General features: G+C 43.6%; 1 protein-coding gene across 2 annotated transcripts in view; it reads left to right on the top strand.

The window, feature by feature from the left end:
• Positions 1–749: 749 nt before the first annotated feature.
• The window catches only part of LOC147423178 (serine/threonine-protein kinase STY46-like), a 37,294-nt gene continuing 11,770 nt past the window's right edge, over positions 750–26,273 (top strand). Inside the window, exon 1 of one of the 2 annotated variants that reach the window (XM_086502206.1) lies at positions 750–1,259. In XM_086502206.1, the coding sequence (XP_086358332.1) occupies positions 1,030–1,259 (230 nt within the window). In that variant the 5' untranslated portion in view covers positions 750–1,029. The remainder of the gene's footprint in view (positions 1,260–26,273) is intronic. The other variant, XM_086502205.1, reaches the window with a different exon arrangement.

Here is a 26,273-nt window from a genome sequence, read left to right as displayed (position 1 = left end):
TCTTAAATTTTAATGCTCTTTTGACTGAGCCTTTGAGAACGACAGTGTTCATGGCAGACTCTAGAGCGTTCGTTTTGCACACATGGTCGTGTGTGCACAATGTGTGCTTTGGAAGGGTGTGAGTTTAGATATACATGTGATTGAGAGAAAGAGTGAGTTTTTAAATGGAGGCGAGATGGACTGATTTGTAGGTCAAGGCTGTTTTGAAAGGTAGCATCCAATGAGCTGTTGCGCCTTTTGCGAGACACGAAGGGCCAAAAGCTGACTCAGCATGATCACAAGGCACGATGGATTATTATTTTCCAATTTTCAATTGGAAACGAAAATCATGAACAAATACAATGCATCGAGAAAATCGCTATTGGTCTCTAAAAATTGAAAAATATTTTTCTTAAGCGAATATGTTTTCGTTTATGCTTGCACCCAAAGAAAATCTCCGGCTGTTGAAAACAACCAATTCTAAAATGTTTTGTTCTAATAAATAGTATTATAATAATAATAATTTTCCCATTTAGAATTTTATTGGTTGATTAAAATACTTAATTTATGCAGATATTACTTCCTTCTAGAAATACTGCAGTATAAATTTACTTTATGTTTAAAATGTTTATTGATAAATTTGAAATAGATACAAATCTCTCTCGAAAACGAGAGACCTAATTAAAATAATTTAAATATTACTTATGAAAGAAATCAAGATTGTGCTGGGTGATATGGATTGAATCATTTGAATCGTTTTCTTGTCGCGGCGTATTTCAGTTTTAAACACTATATCAGTCTTTATTAAGTTGCATAATTTGGTTTAATCGTCTTGTTGCACAGAGGGAGGCGCCTGCGGTTGTTGGAGCCGGCGAACTCATTCGTCATCTGCGTATGTAGCCCGGCGGCCATAGCCGCAGAAAGCGATCTACGCGAAGTTAGCGTTAGAGAGAGAGAGAGAGAGAGAGAGAGAGAGAGAGAGAGAGAGAGAGAGAGCGCTCGCATGCTCTCTCCTCAGCAGGAAACGAGAGAGAGCAAAGCGCGAGCACCATGGACGTACAGATGGATGAAGCAGATTCAAATGTGAAACGAGCGTCTTCTTCCCCCATTCCCACTCCCGCCTCTACTTCCATGCCTTCCCCCAAACCAGTCTTACTGGGAAAGAAGGCAGAGGTCTGCAATGAAATCATCCGCCGTCTCCAGGAGGCTAATCATCCAGCTGTCCATAGCCCAGACTTCTGCGAATCTATTCAGGCTCATTTCTATCGACTTCCATCAAGGTACGCTTCTCTCTCTCTCTCTCTCTCTCTCTCTCTCTCTCTCTCTCTCTCTCTCTCTCACTTGGACATTTTGGTCACTGACTGCACAGAAGCAAACCTTCCAGCTTAACCCTCAAGTTACCCCATAAAATATGTATGGATAAAGCTCTCGGTTCTCTGTTTTGTATCTAAGCACGTGAAAGCCACTCACACAGGGTAGAACTGAGTTGTACCTATGAGAGGAATGACGAGCAGGTATTAAATGTAAAAGCAGAAGAGACATTTTTGTACCCTTGTTTGGAGAAGCTTGAGTTACTAGACAACTTGGTTCAGCTTATTCTCAGCATCTTGGCCATGTTGGCAGTTTATGTCCAGTGCTTTGGCCATTTAGCAGCCTCATATAGTTATGCCATCCACACACAAGCTATGGTACTGAAGATTGAAAGATTGCTATAAATGACTTGGACAGTATCTGAACCCTTAGCTTGACGGATATCTGGGTAGAACTAGAAGCAGATAAAGCTTTTTCCCGCAATTTGCGATGGCGCAAACTTGAGTTTGGGTGAACGGGGTAAACCCCATTATAAAGTGCCCCTTGATTTGCTACTTGTGCACGAGAGTCGAGTCGGCGCATAGTGGAGACCACTATGTTGAGGTGAGGGAGAGGGCAATCGCATTGTACATCGCTCGACTTAATCTGCCAAAGCATGTTCCCAAAAGCGGAGACAAACAGGAAAGTCTCAAAACCTCTAATTACGTGTCTCCAATGTTTGAAAGGGATGCAATCGTAAGTTAGACCAAGCCGAAACAAGATCTGACTCAGTGACGTCGTCAAAAAAGTTTTGCTAGAAAGCCGTTTGGAAATCTTGCCATGTTTTGGGGCTGTAATCGTGGCAGGCCACTATCAAGGTGGTGAACCAGGAGCAAGCACACGAACAAACGCGAAAACTTGATCACACTTTAACTCTAAAAATATGGTAGATGAAACACGAATTGGAGGAATTGCACTTCCGATGCACTGACCTCAAAGTATGGCGCCCCTTTCGGTACTTTTTTTAATATCAATCAATCCACAAACTACAAGTGTGAGGGACTCACTATACAGGTGTGTAACCATACATTGACCTCCATCTCCAGAACTTAGAAGTGACCCTAGTGCATTTATTTATATCCCATAAGCAATGGAAATAAAAGCAGGCACCCAAAAGCCTTGTTTTCTAAAAACAAGGAGCCCATAAATTAATTGCTTTAATGACTGGTGTTGGTAAGCTCCCACTTTAGCGTTCGTACAATGGCCATGCAAGCCAGCTTTCTTGCAGCGGGATTTGCAACACATTTCTCAGATTGTTCACGCCACCTATCCGTACGACTTGGTCTCTCTCCCCCCCCGCCCCCCCCTTTCTCTATGGATGGTAAGGGTATACGCCATGCCATCATATTGTGACACATAATCCCCCCTTCCGCTTCTTCCAACTCTTCCCTTAAGAGAAGAGTAAACGCCCTTGATTATGCAAGCAAAATAGATAGTGGACAATAAACTAGCTCAGTAGACACTAATTCTACGCATTTGACTACCGAAACCATAATAATACACAACATGGTCAACAATCTATGTGCATATCATAAAGTCACTTAGCAGAGTATTGCCAGCTTGTCAACACCCCCAAATTGTCAAGGACAAATCAGTTGACTCTATTGCCTTCTAGGAAATTTGTGACACGAGTGGAGTGGCTGCCCTCATGTGCAGCACACACTGCACCAGATTCTTCTTGCTTATTCATCTGCACTTTCGGAAATGTCACAACTAAACCAAAAGCCTCAAGGTAAAGCTTGCTAGGAGCTTCACCAAATGTCTGCAGGCCAACTTACCCTTTACTTTCCTTTCCTTGTGGTATGAAATGCATTGTGAATCTTCCAAGTATCTAGCAACTTCAGTCGGAAGGATACATCATTTATCTTTGCTTTTTTGAAATTTGGAAGGGCCCATAGTATCGCAACAAGCACACAAACAAACTCGATTATACTTCAACTTTAAAACAATGGTGGATGAAACACGAAGTGGTGGAGTTTCACTCTCGAATGCAGTGGCCCCAAAGGTTGATGGAGTTTCACTTCCAAATGCACTGGCCCTAAATTTTGGAGCCCCTCTTGGTACGTCTTGATATGTTAATCAATCTACAAAGTTCTGCTGTGTGACTCTGCAGGTGTGTAACCATACATTGATCTTCATAGTTGACTCCCAGGACACTTATTTGTAGGTACTGTATTCCCAAAAGCAATTGATACAAAGCCAGACATCCAAAAGCCTTGTTTGCTGAAAATTGGGTGTCCCAAAAGGTAATTGCTTTAATGAATGATGCCGAGAAGTTGCCATGTCAATATCTGTACAACTACCACGTTAGCCCCCTTTTTGCGATGGGATATATAGTGCGGTTGTTGGCGGGATTTGCAGTGCATTTTTCCAATCTTGCCATGTCACCGTCTATTTGACCTATTCTCTTTCTCCTATTTGTGTAGGTCAGAGCACGCCACATCATCTTTTTGTGATGATGGCCATATGGTTTTGAGGATAAGGCAGCGTGCCATTGCATAGCATTGTCTTGGAGGAAAGAGGTAAGTCGTGCCAGTGTGAAAGTTCACATCGAATTATTGAAGCAATTCGAGAGCATTCTTGAGGACTTGAACTTTCATGTCTACCCACCATCTTTGACAATTAGGGTGTGAGTGTAAAAGGAGCTTGATAGGGATAATAACCATAGTTATCCGAACGGTAAATCGGAACGGGGAATGGGGAACGGCAACGGGTATGAAATGCCATTCCTTGTTACGGAGACTCATGTCTGAAACATGTAATGGGGATTCGGAACGGGAAGCTGGAATGGGAATGGGGAACGGAGGCCTGAAAATAGCAATTCTCTGTATCTATGATAATAATGATGATCCTCTGATAGAGGTGGTGGTAGTGGGGGTGATATTGACGTCAAAGGTGGAGTTTGAGGAGGCAATGTCACAAAGTGATGACGTGGCGGACAGCAGAAACCCTAATTTCTGCCAGAAACCCTAAAATTCCTGCAAACCCTAATTTTTGCCAAAAACCCTAAATTCCGGAAATCGCGGAGGCGGATTATTATTATTATTATTTTTTTTTTTTTTTGGAAAATGATGAGCGACGCGAATTTTGCTTTTGCTTTTTTTTTTATAAAAAAAAAGAGAAAAGACTCTCTAAGAGAGAGAGAGAACTGATGCTTTTGATTTTAAAAGCTTTTGGGGCTCTGCTTTTGGGCATCCCTTGTAACCTTTAAATTAGTGGTGAGGGCCTCACTTCTCAGAGCATCTGGACGCAGAGTCTGAGAGTGAAACCCTAACCGCTCTCTTGTACTTTGATGATTGATTAATACAAAAAGAAATACCGAAAGGGGTGCCAGTCTTTGGGGCCAATATCTCTAGGCACGGAACTCCGCCGGGCCAGTGCAAATCTATTGTGATCTGTGAATTGTTTTGAAGTGGTTATTTGGTGCTGTCGCGGTTGATTCTTGACTTGGAGTGTCCAAGTTTGTTACAGTGGTATCAGAGCACGGCCGATTTCTCTTCTACGGGAAATACGATCCCCGAATTTTTTTTTTCCGCGGCACCTATGGCTTCAGGCAATGATCAGTCGACTCCCTCTGCATTTGGAGATGCGGGCTGGGATCACAACGAAGATTCAGACAGAGAGTATGGCCCGCCTCAGCCTACTCAGGCGGAGCAAACAGAGATGGAGCGTCGTCAATTGATTGGCGATGCAACAAAGATGATGCTCAATTTTGCCAAGGACCCGAAGATGGTAAAATATATGAACCAGACCTCTTTGAAAGAGGTACAGATGGAGTGGCAGAGAACCACAACACCACTCCCGAAACCCGCTCTCAAGAAACCTTCTACCTCCAAGAAATATACGGAGAAGGAACTGGAGAACGTGGTTGATGCACGGATTGCTCAGCTTTTCGACGTGCAAGAGAAAGGCAAAAAGCACGGCAAAAAGCAGAACAAAGGTACTGACTTCCCGGGATATTTGGGTCGTCAGTCGACATTCGACAAAGCAAAGAAACGGAAGAAGCGTGTTCGATTTGAAGGAGTACCCAGTTCTTCTTCTCAGGATACTCAGATGCTTCGAAGGCTTTGTCTCTTATACAGCAGTTTGACATTGCTTTCGCGGGAGGACACTATTCAGAGCACTCCAAGATTCGGAGAGCTGCCTCTTACTCTGAGGGGAATGCTCCTACTTGGTGGTCCACGCTTCTATTAAGCAAGACTGTGCCAGTTACATGGCTGAAATTCAAGAGGCTTTTTATTTCTTCTTGGTTGACTCAAGAGTTTGAGCAAGATATACGAGCTGCTTGGAACCATCTCCGGATGACCAAGAGCGATACAGTGAATTCTTATTGTGAAAGATTCTGGAGCTCTTTTCTACCCGCCTCTTCATTCAAGAAGATCTCGTTCAGAGAACAAATTGAGCGGTTTACCTTGGGTCTACCTACAGAGATCCGAGATCACTGCTTGGAACAGAAGTCAGCTTCTATTCAGGAGTTGATGAGTCATGCGAAGCGGGGCTTTGCCATTCACTCTTGCAGTCTGACTTACCCCACAGATGAGGCCATGACACAACGAGCCAAACAGACTTCTGGGAATGAAAGTAGAATGAAAAAGAGCAACCCAGAGAAAAAAAAAGGATGCACGACCCAAGCTTACTCCTGAGGAGAGAGCTCGCTTCATCAGAGAGGGGAAGTGCTTTGGATGCGGGAAACATGGACATATTTCCGCAAAGTGCCCTGATAAGGCACAGAAAGAACAGAATGATAAAGACGACGACAGGTCTGAGAGTTCGAGAGCAGCTGAGGAATGTGGCAGAAAAGGCAGATAGAAAAGCAGAACTGGTACCACATGGCGTGGGACTTGCACCGAATCAAATGAATGAAAGTACAAACTTTGCCGTTTTTTTTTGGGGCAAAGTGAAGGATGTAGAAGCTCTTTTGAAGGAGCCAAGGCCAACTTCTTTTCACTTGGAATTGGCGGCTCGATTTGGAACTGCGCCCGACAGACTGACGCCACTGGCGGAGGTAGTTCGACTGGCACCCGGATGGGATGTTGCCATTACACCGAGCATTGGCAAACTTCGTTTGCAATGACAGGGGTGTTCAGGGCACGTGAGTGACGTTCTACTCGGGATCCCTTGGTACCACAAGAACTACGCCGTGGTTGACTACCGGGCCGAGAAAGCGACTTTGATAAATGAAGGGCTTAGAGATTGTACTTGATGAACTTCAGTTTTCTTACTCATTCTTTTGGGAGAACTGAACCATGGATAAAAGTTGAATATGTTTTGACCTGAAGAAAAGAACGCCAAGATTTTTTTCTCCACGCTCATGCTGATTGCTTTTGAGAGGGCCTGAAGATCATACCATTGATCTGATATCTGGAAGCACACCACGGAATCGGCCACCTTATTGTGTGAGCCGAGTACAGAATGAAAAGATTATGAACTCAGTGAAAGACCTCTTGGAAAAGGGTCTTGTCCAGCTTAGTACTTCACCGTATTGCTCTCCAGTGTTGTTGATTTTGAAGAAAGACAGATCTTGGAGAATGTGCATCGATTATAGCACTCTCAACGAAATCACCATCAAGAACAGATTTCCGATTCCTAGGATCGATGATATACTCGACAGGTTACAGGGATCCTCGTGCTTTAGCAGGATTGACTTGAAGAGTGGATATCATCAGATCAGGATAGCGCCAGGAGATGTCTACAAGACAGCTTTTCGGACGACTTTTGGGTTATTTGAGTTTTTGGTGATGCCTTTTGGCTTAACCAATGCTCCTGCGACATTTAACCGGATGATGGACAGGATTTTTCGAGAGTACAGGCTATTTGTTGGCACTTTCTTTGACGACATCATTGTTTTCTCGAAGAATGAGGCAGAACACAGAGATCATCTGCTTCAAGTCTTTTAGGCATTACGAGATCACACGCTAGTGATTAATGCAAAGAAAAGTGAATTTTTTCCTACCATGGATACACTTTTTGGGACACATTGTGTCAGCAACACAACAGGAGTGCAAATGGACCCGGCCAAGATAGAGACTATCCGTGATTGGCCCGATTTGAGGAATGTCCATGAAGTTAGAAGCTTCTTGGGACTATGTTCATACTACAGGCGGTTCATACGAAAGTTTGCAGAGGTTGCTTCCCCTTTGCATATCTTGACATAGAAAGGAGTACCTTTTTCGTGGGGACCCACAGAGGTGACTGCCTTTCAGACATTGAAAGAGAAATTGACTACGGGACCTATTTTGACTTTGCCGGACTTGCAGAAGTCATTCGAAGTATATTGTGATGCTTGTGGTCGTAGTCTGGGTGCGGTCTTGATGCAAGAAGGCCATGTCATAGCTTACGAGAGCCGTTTGTTCTCTAGGCCGGAGATGACAGCACAGATTTATGAGAAAGAGCTTTTGGCGGTTATCCATGCTCTTACTCAGTGGCGGCATTACCTACTCGGAGCGGATTTTATTGTCTTTACAGACCATCAGAGTTTGCGCTACTTCTTGTCACAGAAGCAGCTTTCGGAAAAGCAGATGCGGTGGGCGAACATCTTGTCATAGTTTCACTTCCAGATTGTCCATGTGCAGGGACAGAAGAATGTGGTGGCAGATGCTTTGTCTCGGAAACCGTTGGTTCTGGCTATTTCCGCGATACATCATAGGAGCTTCGAGGATATGGTCGATCAGTGTGCCACAGATACAGATTTTGCAGATATTTTCACACGGATACGGGATGGGGAGACAGTAGCTGGATACTCCCTTCGGGAAGGCTACTTGATGAAAAAGACTATGTTGTGCGTTACACAACCGTTGAGGGAAAAGGTTATGACTGATTGCCACTGTCCACCTTTTACGGGTCACCGCAGCATTGCTACCACCATGAAAGGGGTAGAGAGAGATTTCTTTTGGCGGAGACTGAAGAAGGATGTGGAAGAGTTTGTGCGCAGTTGCTTGGTATGCTAGAAGGTCAAGTTTGACAGGCATAAGGCACAGGGATTGTTACAGCCTTTACCCATACCCACCCACCCGCCCCTGGGAAAATATTGAAATGGATTTCATTTTTTTTTTTAATCTCCCGAGAATACAGAATGATCACGATGATTTTCCGATTACATGGCACGCCTGAGACGATTGTCTCCGACAGAGACCCCAGATTTATGAGTTTGTTTTGGAAGGCAATTTGGGAGAACATTGGGACGCGGTTGCAGTTCTCGTCATCGTTCCACTTGCAGACTGACGGGCAATTTGAGATTGCCAATTCAGTGATTTTAGATTTATTGAAGTCTTGTATCTCGCATCAGAAGACTCAATGGGAAAAGAACTTACCTTTGGTGGAATTTGCCTACAATAACACGATACACTCTTCGACGGGGAAGACGCCATGAGAGATTGTTGAAACTGCTGCGAAGGTTCCATCCTTCCTGAGCACGAAAGATTAGAAATTTGAAGCGGATGAATATTCGCGAGATTTGGATACGGCTTTTGCCAAGCTTCACGAGACTTTACAGAAGTCTCAAGAACGACAGAAAAAGGCAGCGGATCGCCATCGTCGCGACTGGAAACTGAAGGAGGATGATTGGGTGCTCTTACTTTTGAGAAGGCACGCCTAAGAAAAAAAAAAGGGGAAAGGAGAGGCTTTTTCCAAAGCTTAGTATGTGATACTACGGACCTTTCCAGATTACTGACAAGATAAATGATGTCTCCTTCCGATTGGACCTGCCAGATACTTGGAGGATTCATAATGCATTGCATGTGAGTCTCTTGAACCCTGTTAAGGGTGATGTGCCTGATGATGGGGAGCCTGATGAGCAACCCGAAGTGGAAGAAAACGAGGAGATCCTTGTTCCTGAACAGATTTTGGCACATAATGATACGAAGAAAGGTAAAGTCCGAAGGCGGTTCTTGGTTAAGTTCAAGAACTTTCCTGCATTTGATGCGAAGTGGATGGAGGAGGAGGACCTAGCAGATACTCCTCGGATTGTGAAACTTTACCTCGATGTTTTGGTTTAGCATAGTCTACTCCAAACGGAACCCAGAAACTCAGCTTGACCGAAGATCTGGTGCAGTGGGATGCACAAGAGGGGAGTCGCTCCACTCCTTTGTCAACAGATGCCTCGATTTTGATACTAAAGTCACTGATGTCTCTTTGAGCTTCAGGGATACTGAGAGCTGACAGTATTCTGCTGGATGACTTTATGAAATGGAATTCCTGATTATGATACTGATTTGTTCTTGACTTCTTGTGAGTGCAGGAACTGATAGCCGAAATGACTGCAGCATTTTGGTCTGATTGATCTCGAATAGACATGGTTGCAATAGGGGTTAGTCAATCGGACATCGATGAGGTCCCGATTGGACCTAGATGTGATTGCTAGCTACATTGCCGATAAATCATGGTCTAAGATCCGAATGAATGTTGAATGTCATGTGATGTCCTGTGATGTCGTGTGATGTGACTGTTGATTTTGTACATGTGCTAGATGTGTGTTCCTAGTACGTAGGTACTAACAGTCAGTGTCTGCTAAGACGGTTTATGGTTTTTGTCGGTTTTGCAGGCGTAATCGCGGTCGATTACAATGCTTTCAAGAGGGGGGTATGTCACAAAGTGATGACGTGGCGGACAGCAGAAACCCTAATTTCTGCCAGAAACCCTAAAATTCCTGCAAACCCTAATTTTTGCCAAAAACCCTAAATTCCGGAAATCGCGGAGGCGGATTATTATTATTATTATTATTATTATTATTATTATTTTTTTGGAAAATGATGAGCGACGCGAATTTTGCTTTTGCTTTTTTTTTTATAAAAAAAAAGAGAAAAGACTCTCTAAGAGAGAGAGAGAACTGATGCTTTTGATTTTAAAAGCTTTTGGGGCTCTGCTTTTGGGCATCCCTTGTAACCTTTAAATTAGTGGTGAGGGCCTCACTTCTCAGAGCATCTGGACGCAGAGTCTGAGAGTGAAACCCTAACCGCTCTCTTGTACTTTGATGATTGATTAATACAAAAAGAAATACCGAAAGGGGCGCCAGTCTTTGGGGCCAATATCTCTAGGCACGAAACTCCGCCGGGCCAGTGCAAATCTATTGTGATCTGTGAATTGTTTTGAAGTGGTTATTTGGTGCTGTCGCGGTTGATTCTTGACTTGGAGTGTCCAAGTTTGTTACAGGCAATGGTCGTTGCACTTCATGAGCATTAGGTGATTGCTTTTGTGAAGCTGCATGCTAAAAAGACCTTCCAAGAACTGAGCAATATCTCTCAAACTCTTTATTTGCCTGCATGCGTGAGCTCAATGAGCTACATTGCTTTGTTTGCCTATTGTTCTTACTTTAGATCCGGCGTGGGAGCTACCTCCATGGGTACATGAGTGGCCAGTTGGTCAATGGTAAACTTCCACCTGATAGAGGTATGACGATAAATGACGATAAATGCAAACGTGGCTCCTAGGAAGGAGGCCAAGAGGCCTCTCAACTGGTTTCGTGGATTGTAACATAGCTGCATGGAGAGATAGATCGACAAATATACACACATATGCATGGTCATTTGCTTAGACGGATGTATTTCAATGTAATATGAGTTACTTGTAATGGATTCGCATATAGTTTCTTGGAATACCAATGGGTTGCATTTGACTAGTTCTAGTGGTCTTTGGCCTACATAAGATAGTGATGTCCTTGAATTTCTATAGACATCTATGTTGAACTGTGGATATGGATATTTTGCTTATGGAAGAGTAGAGGCTCTCTTTTGCTCACATTCGTAGCTCACGGAAGCTCCTGCTAGTGAGCCTCTCGCACTTAATGGGAGCCTGGAGTTGGACACTTGTCTCGTAGTGGTGGAGTATGTATCTTAGTGGGGAGTCTTTGACAAATTATGGATGTGGCACAAGCCACTATGTGGGAAGCTGAGTATAACCGGATTGGAGGCCAAATCAATATGTAGGCATGCGAAAATTAAAATGCCTCGAAAAACATGGCGGACATGATAAGCCCTCTCTATGGTTAAGTAAGGTCATTTTTGCTCTAAAAAGCATGAAAAGCTTGCTTTTCATGCTTTTTTTCTTAATCCCTCAGAATGGTTTCAAGTTTGAAGACACTAGTGTAGGCAAAATTAAGAGCTCTATGCCTTGACACGAGCAGATATCTTTGCTGAGTATCTTTGGAAATCAGGGTTTACTGCTGCAAATTAGGGTTTTTGCAGAATATATCAACATATGATGATTTGTAATCTTTCAATGCTTTTGATTTATAGCATATTATGGTCAAGCTTCTTGATGATTTCCTTCATTTCAACAACTTGAGTGAAGGATTTTTTTTCTCATTGGACGCTTTGATTTTCCATTTTGGATGAAGTGAGCATGTTTTAATGGTGAGGAAAGGTTATCAACCTCTGGATATAAAGATAAAAGAGGATATGCTTGATCTTTTGGCAAACGGTTTGAGTAGTTGACTCAAACTGAGATGAACCCTTTTTTTTTTTTCAAAATAGTGGATTTTAAGGAGCTTAAGGCATGAAACACATTAATTGGGGACAGTGGAGCCAAGGAAGGGGGTGAGGGCAGGTGGAACAGTCAATTGGAGGTGGCTAGCCGGACAGGCAGTGGGGACATCATTGCTAGCATTTTCATCGTCCAAGTACTATAGTTGGTACCACCTATAGTACGATTAACTGGGAAAGTTGGAAGGGCAGGTATCTTCACCGGTTTGTCACCCGTCTCCTTGTGATACCAACCCCATGATGATGATCTAGCAACACCGGCATTTGAGTCAATTGTCGACATGTTGACAAGAAGAGTATGCTTGTGTGAAACTGCTCCAATCAGCCTAAACAACTCCAAAGTAGCACCAAATGTGAGAGACAAATGGGCGGCCAGCCCATTGTCTCTCCTCGGGATCGCTTTTGCACCTTCAAATCTGGGTCTGCACTCAATCAAAATGACCGCTCCAAATCTGAACTTAACTGCAACAGATAGACAACCTCTCCGTACTTGCAAAACTTGCACCATATCCTCGAAAGCATTGCATTGAATGTGATAATACCAAATCTGAATCAGAAAAAACTACAAGCTATCTCCTCTTCGAAAACTCTAGAAAAGCACTTGAACACACGTCGCAAAGCTTGTTCCAAGGTGGGATCTTTAATACCATGGCAACGGGCGCACAACCTCTCGTCTTTGATGGCGGAGAGCAACAACCTCCAAATGTGGAACCTTTGAGAGCAGCCCCGTCGTGGTGATCTCCTAGATTTGCAAAGATGCCGTTAAGAATCGTCTAGGGCAAGAGGAGACACAAAAGGAGAGAGTCTAGATATCTGCAAAAATGCAAGGGCACTGAAACTGGCCCTTAGGACGGTAGACTTTAGCTTTCACCCGATCTTTACTTGAGTTTACGACACAAAGCAAATGCTCAAATTAACTTGCGACTAGAACTAACACTTCAAATAAACCAGGGCTTGGCAGCTAGAGTGCTCCCAAGCAGACTATGACACCTTGTAGGCCGCAAAGATTGGCGCCCCGTTCGCTATTTCTGCTGCGGAAAGGTGAGATCTGCGAGGTTCGGGATTTCTACTGCGGAGTCTTGATGCTGAAAACTGAAAACGTTGATGCTAATTGAGGATCTGTCGCGATGAATCCGCAAAACACTGAGTGGCCAGGCTGATCCAAAAACGCTAGGCTGAATTCTTTGTTGATCTGCAAAAACGCTATTGATCTGCTGATGCAAACTGCTAACGCTAGGGTTGATCTGTGATTTGCTGTTGCGAGGTTGTTGCAAACGGCAAAAACGCTGGGCTTGTCTGCAATGTTGAAAACGCTAGGTGTCCTGCTCCAAAAATGCTAGGTGTCTTGTGGGGGTCCTGCTGAGAAGGTGCCTGTTGAACACGCGGTTCCTGCTGCCTCTTCTGCCAGAAAGTGCTAGTGCTAGGGTTTCTTATATAATTGCGGTCTCAAATTTGCCCTACCTAGTTTCCCAACAAAAGTCACTTAAAATATAATAAGTGAAAATTGACTAAAATAGGGAAAACAGGTCTATGCAGTGTAAAAATACTCTTGATGGGTTCTGACTGTAATCTGATGATCATTCGAGTCAAGCTTCATTCGAGTCAAGCTTAGGACATGTTCTTTTTATGTGACCCTTGATGTGACAATGATAACAACGACCTTCCTTAGAATAAATGCTTTGCTCTTTCGACGTGATGTATTCTCCTAAAATTCCTTGTTCTGCCTTTTCATCTGGAGTTAGCTTAGGTTTAGCAATTGTGTTAGCTTTACCCTTGGATTCATTTGGAGAGTTCTTTTCTGAGAGACTATTGGAAGATTGGTTAGAAGAGTTACCGTTCTTACCATTCTTACCGTTCTGAGGGTTCTGAGAGGTACTTTCAGAAGTCTTGTTTTCCTTAGGCTTTCCCTTGTTGTGCTCATCTCTTGGGAGAGAGCAATTGCTACCGCCTTGTTGAGATCCGTGGGGTCGAAGACTTCTACATCAAACTTGATATATTCGTCCAACCCAAAAAGGAAAGCCTTTTTGTGCTCATTATCCGATTTGTGTAATTGGGTGCCGAGCTGCAAAACACGGTTAGAAAAAGATATGACTGGCATACCATTCTGCTTGAGATTGCGCCAATCCTCTTTCAACTGCACTAGGTGCCTTGAGCTTGTCTTGGAAGTCGGCCCAATTGAAGGAAAGGGGCGTGCCATCCTTGACTTCCTCTAGGTGCGCGGCCAATTGTGCCTCTTGCCATGCTTGGTACCAATTGATGGCATCACTGGCAAGGTACATAGTTGCCGTCAAAACCTTGCTATTTCCTGTCTTCTTAGTTGTCGCAAAATAAGCATTAAATTGATGCAACCAAGAATGAATAATCGTAGCATCCATCTTATCATCATACTTACTGAAAGTCAACTTCTCAGTGACGGGGCTGTTGGAGTCTGAATCTTGGCTTGCGCCACTTGATGAACCCCCAACATCTTTGGCCGGCTCGGGTTTCGAGGTGAGAACCTGTCGGACCAACTCTTGTATGCGTACGTCTCTTTGTACCTCACGCTCTACCTCCAAGGCCGCTCATCTTTCTTCGGCCGCCATGCGCGCTTGCTCACGCTCACGCTCAATAGCTGCCTTACTTTCTGCCTTTCGTCTTTTCGCTCCTCTGCCGCCAAGCGCGCTTGTTCACGCTCGCGAGCCATTCGTTCCTCGGTTGCCAAGCGCGCTTGATCACGCTCGCGATCCGAGGATGCCTGTCTTTCTTGGCGCTCACGCTCCAAGGTAAGACGTTGCGCTTCTTGATGTACATCTTGTCCATCATCGACTTGACCAAAGCCTCCATAGGATTTGGTGCAATCCTTGGCATAGATGGGGAAGGGGGAGGGTCAGAAAAACAACCTGGTGGGGAAAATTCTTCTTCACCACTGCCATGCTCATCACCTCCATGCGAAGTATCCATTCCGCTTCAGGTAATGACCATACACTGAAGTCTTGGATTCGTAAGTTCACGAGAAACTTGGGTTCTTGTGGATCTTGGGTTCTTGGGTTCTGGAGTCTTGAGGTTCTTCTTTAGCTTGCAATCTGTGTTAGAGAAGGATCTTCTCTTACCCGAGCTCTTCTCTTTCCTGCGGTCGCACCCCTTGGCGGCCTTGCGCTCACACCAAGGTTGCTTTTTCCCACCTCATGTCAATTGGCTGGACGCTAAGTGCATGGTCCACTCTCAATGAGTGAAAAGAGAGACAAGGGAGGCTGGAAAGGCCCTTCTTTCTTGGGTTTTCTATCACTCTTCAAAAACACGATTAGGACTCGACACGCCCAAAAGGAATTGGGTTATGTGCGACTGCAACAAGCAAAAAAAAAATTATGTTGTTCTTTCCTTGAGTGATACAGAACACCGCCAAAGCTCTGATACCAATGTAAGGTGCAACGGAAGTGAATGTTGAACTTTGCTCAAGATGAGTGCTCCGAACTGTGCTCAAGGGTTCCTTTTACTTACGGAAGGGAGAGCCTTCCGTTCCTTTAGTGAGAGAGTGCAATGGACACAAACAAAGTGGATAAACACTGTGAATGAAGGTGCTGAGACTGAGAGATAGAGAGAGAAGAATATGACACCACGATATTGTCAAACCCTCCTTCGAAGGCCCCACTCTCTATGGCAAGAGCGGTCTACTATTGATTGCACAAATCTCTACAATGCTTGGACTTGCCGACGAGGCTGAATTCTGACTCTATGTCGGTGATGACGACAATGAAACAACGACGCGCTGAAAATGCAGATGCTGAAATCTGCGTTTTCCGGGCTGAATCTGCAAACTACGCTGGATCTGACCGTGCGGCGAGGATCTATTGCGGGAAGGTGAGATCTGCAAGGTTCGGGACTTGTACTGCGGAGTCTTAATGCTGAAAACTGAAAACGCTGTTGCTAACTGAGGATCTGTCGCGATGAATCTACAAAACACTGAGTGGTTAGGCTGATCCAAAAACGCTAGGCTGAATTCTGTGTTGATCTACAAAAACGCTATTGATCTGCTGATGCAAACTGCTAACGCTAGGGTTGATCTATGATCTGTTGTTGCCAGGTTGCTGCAAATGCAAAAACGTTGGGCTTGTCTACAATGTTGAAAACGCTAGGTTGCTGATGCAGAAAACTCTAGGTGTCCTGCTCCAAAAATGCTAGGTGTGCTGAGAAGTTGCCTGTTAAACATGCGGTTCCTGCTGCCTCTTCTGCCAAAAAGTGCTAGCGCTAGGGTTTCTTATATACTTGTGGTCTCAAATTGCCCTGCCTAGTTTCCCAACAAAAGTCACTTAAAAATAATAAGTGAAAATTTGCTAAAATAGGGAAAATAGGTCTATGCATTGTAAAAATGCTCCTGATGGGTTCTGACTATAATTTGATGATCATGCTATGTGCAACCAGAGGATATGCATCTAATCTAAGTGCCTGGACATGCACGGTTTGCGAACAGACTCACGAAAGTGCCAGAACACTTCCCAAGCTAGGCTCACTGAACTGAACTGAATCCAAGTCATGAAGTAGCTTGTCCATGTACACATAGGGTTAGATGTGCACGTGATCACGGAGTGCCAGAACACTTCCCAAGCTAGGCTCACTGAACTGAACTGAACTGAATCCAAGTCATGAAGTAGCTTGTCCATGTACACATAGGGTTAGATGTGCACGTGATATCTAAGTTGCTCTTCCTCTTTCTACTTTCATTATTCGAAGTCTGTTCGGTCCTTAGTGTCATGATTTCATCTGTGGGGTAGGTCAAACTGCCTGAATTCATGGCAAAACCCCGTTTCGCATGACTCATCAGTTCTTGAATGGAATCTGACTTTTGCCTTAAGTAGTGATCTCGGATCTCTGGAGGAGGTCCCAATGTAAACCGCTCAATCTGTTCTTTGAACGAGTTCTTAAATGAAGAGGTTGGTAGAAAAGAGCTCCAGAATCTCTCGCAACATGCGTCCAATGAATCTCTCTTGGTCTTCCGAAGATGGTTCCAAGTAGTTCGTATGTCACGTTCGTACTCCCGAGCCTTTTAAATTTCAGCCATTTAACTGGCGCTTTCTTGTTCAATAGAAGCGTGGACCACCAAGTTTGAGCATTTCCCCTGAAGTAAGAGGTAGCCCTCCGAATCTTGGAGTGCTCTGAGTAACGCCCTTCAGAGAAAGCTATGTCAAACTGCTATATGAAGGCCAAAGCCTTGGAAGCATCTCGAAATCTAGAAAACGTGTCAAATTTAATTGACTGTCCGCCTTCTTTGAACTCTCAGACTTTCTTGCTTTTATCTTCCAGAAAGTCATAGTGGTTGGCTTTGTAAAAATTCTTCTTTCTTGCATAAAATTTGCTGTCATCGGAGTCCGAACTATCCGAAGACGAGTCCTCTGTAGAACTGTCCGGAACTAGGCGAGATTTAGACTTCTTTGCCTTTTTCTTGCCCTTTCCGAAGCTTTGCTTTTTGCTTCGCTTTTTCCCTTTTCTGTCTTCTTCGCTCGAGTCAGAAGAGCTAGAAGAACTGTCAGAAGAGGAAGAAGAAGAACTGGATACTCCTTTAATTTGATATTCTTTTTCTGCTTTCTTGCCAAGGCAAAAGCAGATTGACGACCCAAATAACCCGAGAAGTCAGTTCCTTTCTTCTGCTTTTTGTCGTGCTTTTCAGCTCTGTTCTGCGCGTCAAAAGCTGAGAAATGCGTGCATCAACCACCTCTTCTAATTCTTGCTTAGTAAATATCCTTGGAGTAGGAGGTTTCTTGAGTGCCGGTGTGAGGTGTGGTTCTGTGGTTTTCTAACACTATGCGTACACCTCATGGAAGGAGGTGTGGGTCATAAATTTTGCAAATTTCGGGTCCTTCACAAAATTTAACATCATCTTTCCTGCATTGTCGATCAATCATCGACGCTCCATCTCTTCAAGCTCCGCTTGAGTAGGCCGAGGCGGGCCGTACTCCTCGCGTGAATCTTCTTCGTGATCTCTTCCGCCATCTCCGGATGTAGATGAAGTCGACTGATCTCTGTCTGAATCCATAAGTGCCGCGTAAAAAGGATCGCATTTCGTGTCAGAAGAGAAATCGGCCGTGCTCTGATACCACTGTAACAAACTTGGACACTCCAAGTCAAGATTCTATCGCGACACGACAGGAATTCACTTCAAAACAATTCACAGCTCACAATTGATTGACACGGCCCGACGGAGTTCCGTGCCTAGAGATATTGGCCCCAAAGACTGTCGTCCCTTTCGGTATTTCTTTTTGTATTAATCTGCAACTCGAAGTACAAGTGGGAGGCTCTCACTCTCAGACTCTGCGTCCAGATGCTTTGAGAAGTGGAAGGCCTGCCCACACTTATGAAGTTTTTACAAGGGATGCCAAAAGCAGAGCCCCCAAAAGCTGTAAATCAAAAGCCTTGCAATAAAATAAAGCAAAAGCTCTCTTATGCCTTGCGTAGACAAAAAGCAGGCCCAAAAGTTGCCATCCGTACGCTGTTGCCACGTGGCTGCCTGTCCGCAAAACGTGCCGCGTTTTTCGCCGCAAATTCCGGAGGCCGTACGACAGTGCCACATCAGCATTCAGTCGCATTTCCTGGAGTCCTTGCAAAGGGAGGGTGTGTGTGTGTACTGGGCAACCACGTCACTAGCTTGTGACACTCTCGTGTCGTGATAGATTATAGACTTTGGGTGTCAAGTTTGTTACATGTTAGTACCTAGTTCTACACCCACTATTGGGCACTGACGACGTTAGTGGGGATGTCGTGGTATTTAGTCAATACTGTGCATGATGGAGCTGATGGTTATATTGTTTTGTGGGTGACTACCTTGGGTCTATATCTTGCAATTTTCTCTAAGGGTGAATCTGGGCTTATCTTGGATTCATCTAGGTATATTTTTTAGTCGTATAGCGGACATGTAGACTTCACATTGTGAAGTTTTCGTCCGAGTTACGACCAATTGATATTGTGCTAATTCTTTCTATTGTTTGTGGTGCGTACGCCCTATCAACTACCTCATTTTTGTGCTAATTTTTTTTTTTGTTTTATGTTGTTTTTAGTGCGAGGCTTCATTATGGCTGAGTCTGCCCTTGATCTCTGGAGTCATGACAGAAACTCAGTACGTTGAAGTTTGTGTTAATGTATGCTCATGTGTGCGTGCTTGTGGTGTGTTGTGTTTGGGAGCATATGTTAGTACCTACTATTGGACACTGACGACGTTAGTGGGGATGTCGAGGTATTTAGTCAATACTTTGCATGATGGAGCTGGTGGTTATATATTGTCTTGTGGGTGACTACCATGTGTCTATACCTTGCAATTTTTTATAAGGGTGAATCTGGGCTTATCCTGGATTCATCTAGGTATATATAAAACTTTTTGATGCGATGTGCCATATGGAAAGTCTTTTGTGTTTGGATAGAATGATAAGTAGAATAGTAGCCGGACGTAGAGCACAACACGTCATAACAAGCACACGAAAAAGATGGTGTACGTAGTGTGCTCATAAGCAATTTTGAGCCGAGGTGTTCTTGCTTGGATAGTCCATAAGCTAGCAGTTAATAGTAGAGATCGCTCTTGCCAAGAAGACTCCAAAACGAAACAAGCAAGGCCGTTTCGGGCTGCAGGTATATCAGTTTTCAATCAATAGGCTCATGATTTACATGCATTTTATACATCAGAAAAGTCTCCGAGATAGAGATTAGTGCAAGCTGATCCGTTCATGTGTTTGTAAAAGTTCACTATTAATAGAAAATCTCCTTGGGGGGGGACATCTTCTGGTGCCTAGTGTCATGTTCTCTTTCTGCATTATTTTCTAAGTATTGGTTTATGAGGATTCTTGCACTATTAATTGCATAATCTCAAAAGTATTTAAGTGCACGCTTTCGTTCCTGTGGCAGGGGTATCAAAGCAATGTCCTCTTAATTCCTTTTCTTAAAGGAGAGACGGTTCTTGGTAGAATATACCCGTCATGGTAGGACAATCAAAGGAGCTTGAGCGCCTCATGAAGCAGTCACAATTACTGGCCGCTCTCGTTAGCCAGAAGTGCAACAGGTGCTTAAGACCCTTGAAAAGGGGAAAGCAAAGATGGTGGAGGAGCCACCTCAGAATCTCCTAAAGCCGACCCAAGATATACAGCAGATTGGGGCACCAACACAACCCCAGAGGGATTTTGGAGTGGGAACTTCCGGTTGGCATGAAGAGCATCTTTCTTCCTAGCCCAATTACTCTCCAAGCTACTTCTTTATGAAGAACTTGGACAACATAGTCCCCGAGAAAGATTTGCAGCTAGATCCAGAAGATGCCATAGATTAACCAAGGGAACCAAAAGAACAATACCCCGATCAAGGAAGGAAGAGTCGACACAGAATCTTTGTGCATAAAGATTCCAGGTCTTTCTCCAAGAAGTGGTCCCAAGACCACAAAAGAAGACGACGTTCAAAGTTGGAGGTAAGGACGTCAAATTTGAACACTACAATGGAAGGATTGTCAATAAGACTCTCGCTTTCATTTGTCAGTTTGAGGTGGCCTTCGCAGCAGGCAACTTCTCAGAACGATTCTAACTGTGCCATGTTAGCATGTGTCTTAAGGATAGAACTAGTAATTGGTGGCTTACTACAATTCTGGAAGGGTGTAAACCCAGAGACTAAGTTTAAGAAGGATTTCTATGTTGAGTTCCTTCCCATTGACTTCGAAACAGATGTAAAGAAAGAAGGGGATTGACTCTCCCAAAAAGAATATGAAGCTGTTTTTGACTACGTAGACAAGTTCTGGGAGATCCCTCTCAAGGTCACTCCCTTTATGTAAGTCTATTATGAAGAGAAGGTGTGGAAGTTTGAAGTTGGAACCCACGAAACACTCTCCTGCTATGATGCAATATGCCGAGGTGGCTGGAAGTTTGCATTCGAAAGGAACTCCTCGTAAGAAGGAGTTTAGTACCTTTCATGCAAACTAGAAAGCTCTCTCTATTGGAAAACAGATACCCCCTCTTGAAAGCGTCCTTCAAATTAGCCCGAAGGCCAAGAAAAGAAGCTAGATGGGGCTAAGCGAAGCAAATACCTCACTCCTTCTCAAGGTTGCATCCGTATGTGCATACGGATCTTAACCGTACAGTATGGCCGTACTGTATGGATCCATACATACAGATAGGATCCGTACAGATGCTTTTCTTTTAAATTTTTTTTCCTGCCCTATTTGAGCCGATTTGTCCTCTTTTTGGAAATCGTCTTGCAGTGGCCGCGTGTGACTGGTTTTTACCCTTAACAGCCTACAGGAATTGCGTGCTCATGTCTTGTAGGTAGAATGCCTCGCAAACCCAACCCAGTGTGGGACACGCACACTCGTGTGATCAGATTAGTGATTGTCGGGTCAGCAAGGGTCGAGTACTCGTCCATGACAATGCAAGTATTGTGGGAAAGGTGAGACGAGTACTATTCCTCGTGTTCTCAAGCATCTTACAGGGATAGGGACTACAAATCATTGCCATGGCTTTGAGAAGATCCCACCTCAAATCAGAGAAGACCTTATTTGAGAGCTCTCCTCGGCGGCATCCAATGCACCTCTGCAAGATGCATTACTTGGGGACCTTGGTGACATTCGTGGAGATGGAGGGATGGGTTCTGGTTCTCAAGACTACTGTGCCCTTAGTGCCCGCACTTGTAGGAAAAGAGCTCGTGTATAGGGCATGATGAGGAGAGTGGAGATGACCACTTTACAACGAGGTAAAGTGCATTGTAACTTTACATTGTTTGGCTACTTGCAGGTTGTTATAGATAATGCTAGCAATTGCAAGGCCATGGGTGAGATGGTAGTGAGGGATTTACCTTGCATTGTGTGGACTCCATGTGCCGCCCATTGCCTAGACTTGCTCGTGGAGGATATAGGAAAATTGCCCTCGGTTTAGCCTATTGTGTTTGAGGCAACGAGGATTACCACTTTTTTCCGCAAGAAGCATCAAGCTTTCGCCATCTTCAGGAGCCACAAGACACTGGATATTGTTACAAGCTTGGACACCCCAAATCGGAAATTGGGCACGACACACCAGAGAATCCGTTAAAATACTTCACAATTTTATCACTCTTTTAAATTAGAGAGTCGATACGACCCGGTGTAGTTCCGTGCCCAGAGGTATTGGCCCCAAAATTTGGCGCCCCTTTTGGTATTTATTTTTCTATTAATGCTTGAGCAAACTTACAACTTCCGAGGGACCTCTACTCTTAGACTCTACGTCTAGATGCTCTGCAGAGTGAGGCCCCAGAGGCATAGTAACAGGGAATGGCCGTTTTCAGGTCTCCGTTCCCCGTTCCCATTCCAAGTTCCCGTTCCGAATGCCCGTTCCGTGTTTCGAACGTGAGTACCCGTAACAGGGAATGACATTTTGTTCCGCGTTCCCGTTCCCCGTTCCCGTTCCGGTTTCCCGTTCCTGGTAACTATGCCCAGAGGTTCTTATAAACTTACAAGGGATGCTCAAAAGCATTCAATTCAAAAGCAAAAAACCCAAAAGCATCTGCTCTCAAATGCTAGCGTTGGGACTCTTGAAAAGCAGCCAGCATAGTTTCCGAAATCCGTACAGTCTGCCACGTCAGCATGTCAACGCTTTTTACAAAAATCCCTATGACAATCCACGTCAGCCTGTCAGTGCAATTTGCGAAAAATCCGTACAATTGTCTAGTTTATTTAATTTCTTGTGTCCCACCCATAAGTTGGAACAACTTATTGGGTGTCCGGGTAGTCATGCCACGTCATCACTTTGTGACAGATATGGTGCGGCCCTCGAAGACCGGGTTTGCATACATGTACCTTGTTCTTCAAAGATTGTATAGGTTGAGGGACCGACTTTTGTAGGTAGTCAGTTGTGGATCCAAAGTGGCGTCTAATGTGCCATGCAGGACAAGAGCCTACCAAGGCCATTCAGTGGACAAAGGTGCATAGCTTCGCCGTGGCTCTTTAGTCACTCTTTGTTCTCTTGCACATGACAAATATAAAGGGATCTACCCTTGGTCTAGTATTTCACCTCTTCATGCAGATGAGGGGGCACATTGAGACGTGCAAGACACCACCTCTGGAGCGGTAAGAATAAATAGATTGTTGATTTTTTTACAATGATGGGCAATATCAGATTGAATGATTGTTATTTTTTGAACTTGGAGACGGAATGACATTTTGGCTATCGTAGATAGTTGATGGTAGTTTATGCGTCGTCCCATTCATGGGATGGTGACTATACTCCATCCCTTCTACAAGAAGCCATAGCTTTTTGGAGACATATCCTTGCTGACCCTTCGTTCGGAGTACGTCAATCTCATGGTTAACAAGGATGAGTAGCTGGTCATAGATGGGGAGATGTCGAGCTTCATGAACAATTTGGGTCCTACTTTCATGAGGAGTGTTGTGATGAGACTTGAGGCTACCAAGCTTCCCCTCAATTTGTGGCAGAACTATGGAAGACAAGGTCTTTCACAGCTATGCAGACTAGCTCTACGTATTCTCTCTCAAGTACTCAAGTTGCAACTAGTTTGTAAATTGGGGTTAAAATGTTGACCTTATGGAATTTTCCCTCTAAAGATTTGCACCTCTATGTACATTGTCATTAGGATTGTTCAATTGGTGCTCGTGAGCACACGAAGATCAGGAACCGCTTGAGCACGACCCAACTAGAGAAGTTGGTGTATTGCCAAGTGAACACGAGGCTAGTGCGCTCTTTCCATGCTTTGGGAAATCCCAAGTAGGTTTGAACTTTGTTCCATGCTGCAGTCCACTAAATGCTTGTAGATAGACTAGGCTGAGACTTGAGTTACTTGGAAGTGTATTTAAATCTTTTTGGAATTTGAATTTTGGTCAATGTTGGTGTAGGTAGACCCTACCGAGGTGAAGATGGTTCTAGACCCTACAGTAGAGGAGATAAATACTTGTATCAGAGACAAGGAGGGAATGATACTGCAAGAGCTTTATAGAGAGCTGGAAGCTTTATAGAGAGTTGGAGAGTGTGGATTGGCGAGTCACCAGGTCACACACTTGGGCCTTGAGCATCCCTCTCCAGCAGGAGGTTGCATATCCTGAGAGGACATGGCCAGAAGCATTCGGATTGGAAGCTTCCAATGCACAGGCTTTGGGTTCTAGCAAACACGGTTGTTTGTCTCATCCAGACTTCAGAGCAGGACGATCTCGGATCCACATGAGGATGATGTAGGCCCACTAGGGGACCAAGGATTTACATGGCTAGAGTATGATGATTAGGGCAATGTCCTCACAGAGGGAGAGATGTCCTCATCATCATCTTCATCGTCCTCTGATAATGATGATGACCTTTGATCGCAATGTGGAGTTTACTGTACTTACTACTTATTAGAGTGTGCGGTTTGTAGTACTTCCTAATTAGAGCCAAGACTTCAGACTTCAGTGTTGGATTATCATTATGTAGTTTTTTTTAATGCTCTTACTTTTATGAGAACATAACATCGAATATCCGACACTTTTTGGTTGTAGACATTGCTATAATTCATAGTAGAGCAGCGTGCGGAATACTACAAGGAGTGGAAGTGTTAACGCTAGATTGGTAATGGGACTCTTTTATGTCCCGAGACATGTTGATGCCCTCTTAAGTGGACGACTCCTTTGGATTTTTTTAAAAGTTACAAAATGGTTTTTTGAGTGCTCTATATCCACAAAATTGTTTCATGAGCAAGAAGAAACTTGGCATTTTTTTGGGCCATCAATTCCACCATTAGCCTTAATTCTTGCAAATGGTTTCTCAACCTCAAGTGTGCCAAAAAAACATGTGGTGTTTTTGGCCATTCGTTAATTTTTTGCAACTATACCAATCTAAAGGTCATCTAGATGAGTTTTAGATTGCTACATGATTAGCCTTAGCAATTCTCAACTTGATTTTATGCTTTTAAGGAGAAGAAAAGGCTCACATTGAAGTTTACGGTCTATTTACAAAAAATTATCGATACTGTTTTTTGTGCAAAATATATCCTTTAATGATTTTTTTGGTCATTTTGACGGAATCCAAAGGAAACTTTGATTGTGTACTTGGATTCCATAACATTTAACTTTTCTTTTGGAAATTTGGGGCACCTAATACCCCATACAAATAACAATACAATAATGGTCGAGTTTTTTGGTTAACTTGAATCAAAGTTATTTTAAGTTGGAAAGGATAGCTTTTTTCACATTGCTATTATGATTGGAAAATCATATTAATTTTATACCTTATATCAATGTTGAATTATAAGTTTCAAATTTACCTTTATGTTGGGGGTTTTTTAAGGGATTGTAAAGGCAATGATGTGTGGAACCCAATTTTTTCATGTGTGTTGTTTTAGTACTTTATTATTGGGCCTACCATGATGCTCATAGGTGGAAGATTTTTGATGCTTTAGGCGTTCTCAATGGCTACCTATGAATGTAAGGACCCTAATAAATCTATGAAAGACACAATAATGAGCATGGCTATATAAAGTTTGGTGATAGGTTAGCAGAATGGGAAAAACGCGTCTGTTTTGTACCTTATTTTATTTTCAAAAAGAAAAATAATGGGTTAAAACAATCATATAGCGTGATCAAAAACCTATTGAACTTATTGGGAAAAATGATCTCATGGTCTTAAAAACTTCCTACTGTTTGTAGTATCATTTGACCTCAAGAAATTGTTGTTTTACAGAAGGCAAGGGTTCATAAACTTTAAAGGCTCATCAATAACAAGTGGTGAGAAATTTGGAAGGTTAACCTTAAATAGTGGTCTCTCAACTACACACTCAAGAAAGGGTTTCCTGAAAGGATAGGCTTTTTTAGATGAACGCGATTTTTTTTCAAAACCTTGAAAGGACACTTCTATGTCCTGGTAGGTAACCAGTCTAGTGTAAAGGTTGTGGAGAACAAGGGCACATTCTTGCAGAGTAACCTAAGAAAGAATCTAAGGAGTAGGCTGAGGACAAACCAGAGACTTTGAAATTGGCAGAAGAGCAGGCAAAGAAAGGGAAGACAAAGGCAGGTTTGGTTTCATATTTCGTGGGGCGACCTTATAGCAAAAAGATTAGAGTATCGAGCTTTGCAAAGTGGGGCAAACTACGAGACTAGTCGTATTGCGGACATGCAGACTCCACATTGTGAAGTTTTCGTCCGAGTTACGACCAGTTGATATTGTGCTAATTCTTTCTATCTTTTGTGGTGCGTATGCCCTATCAACTACCTCATTTTTGTGCTAATTTTTCCGATTTAATGCTTCTTTTTGTGCTAGGCTTCATTATGGCTGAGTTTGCCCTTGATCTCCGAAGTCATGACAGAAACTCAGCACGCTGAACTTTGTGTTGATGTATGCTCACGTGTGTGTGTGCGTGTGGTGTGTGTTGTGTTGGGGAGCATATGTTAGTACCTAGTTCTACACCCACTATTGGGCACTGACGACGTTAGTGGGGATGTCGTGGTATTTAGTCAATACTATGCATGTTGGAGCTGATTGTTATGTTGTCTTGTGGGTGACTACCATGGGTCTATACCTTGCA

This window comes from Adiantum capillus-veneris, chromosome 26, assembly GCF_014529385.1.
Source record: "Adiantum capillus-veneris isolate H3 chromosome 26, ASM1452938v2, whole genome shotgun sequence".
Classification (NCBI taxonomy): domain Eukaryota; kingdom Viridiplantae; phylum Streptophyta; class Polypodiopsida; order Polypodiales; family Pteridaceae; genus Adiantum; species Adiantum capillus-veneris.
Note: the sequence above shows the minus strand (reverse complement) of the source record. Positions and strands in the feature narration are given on the sequence as shown.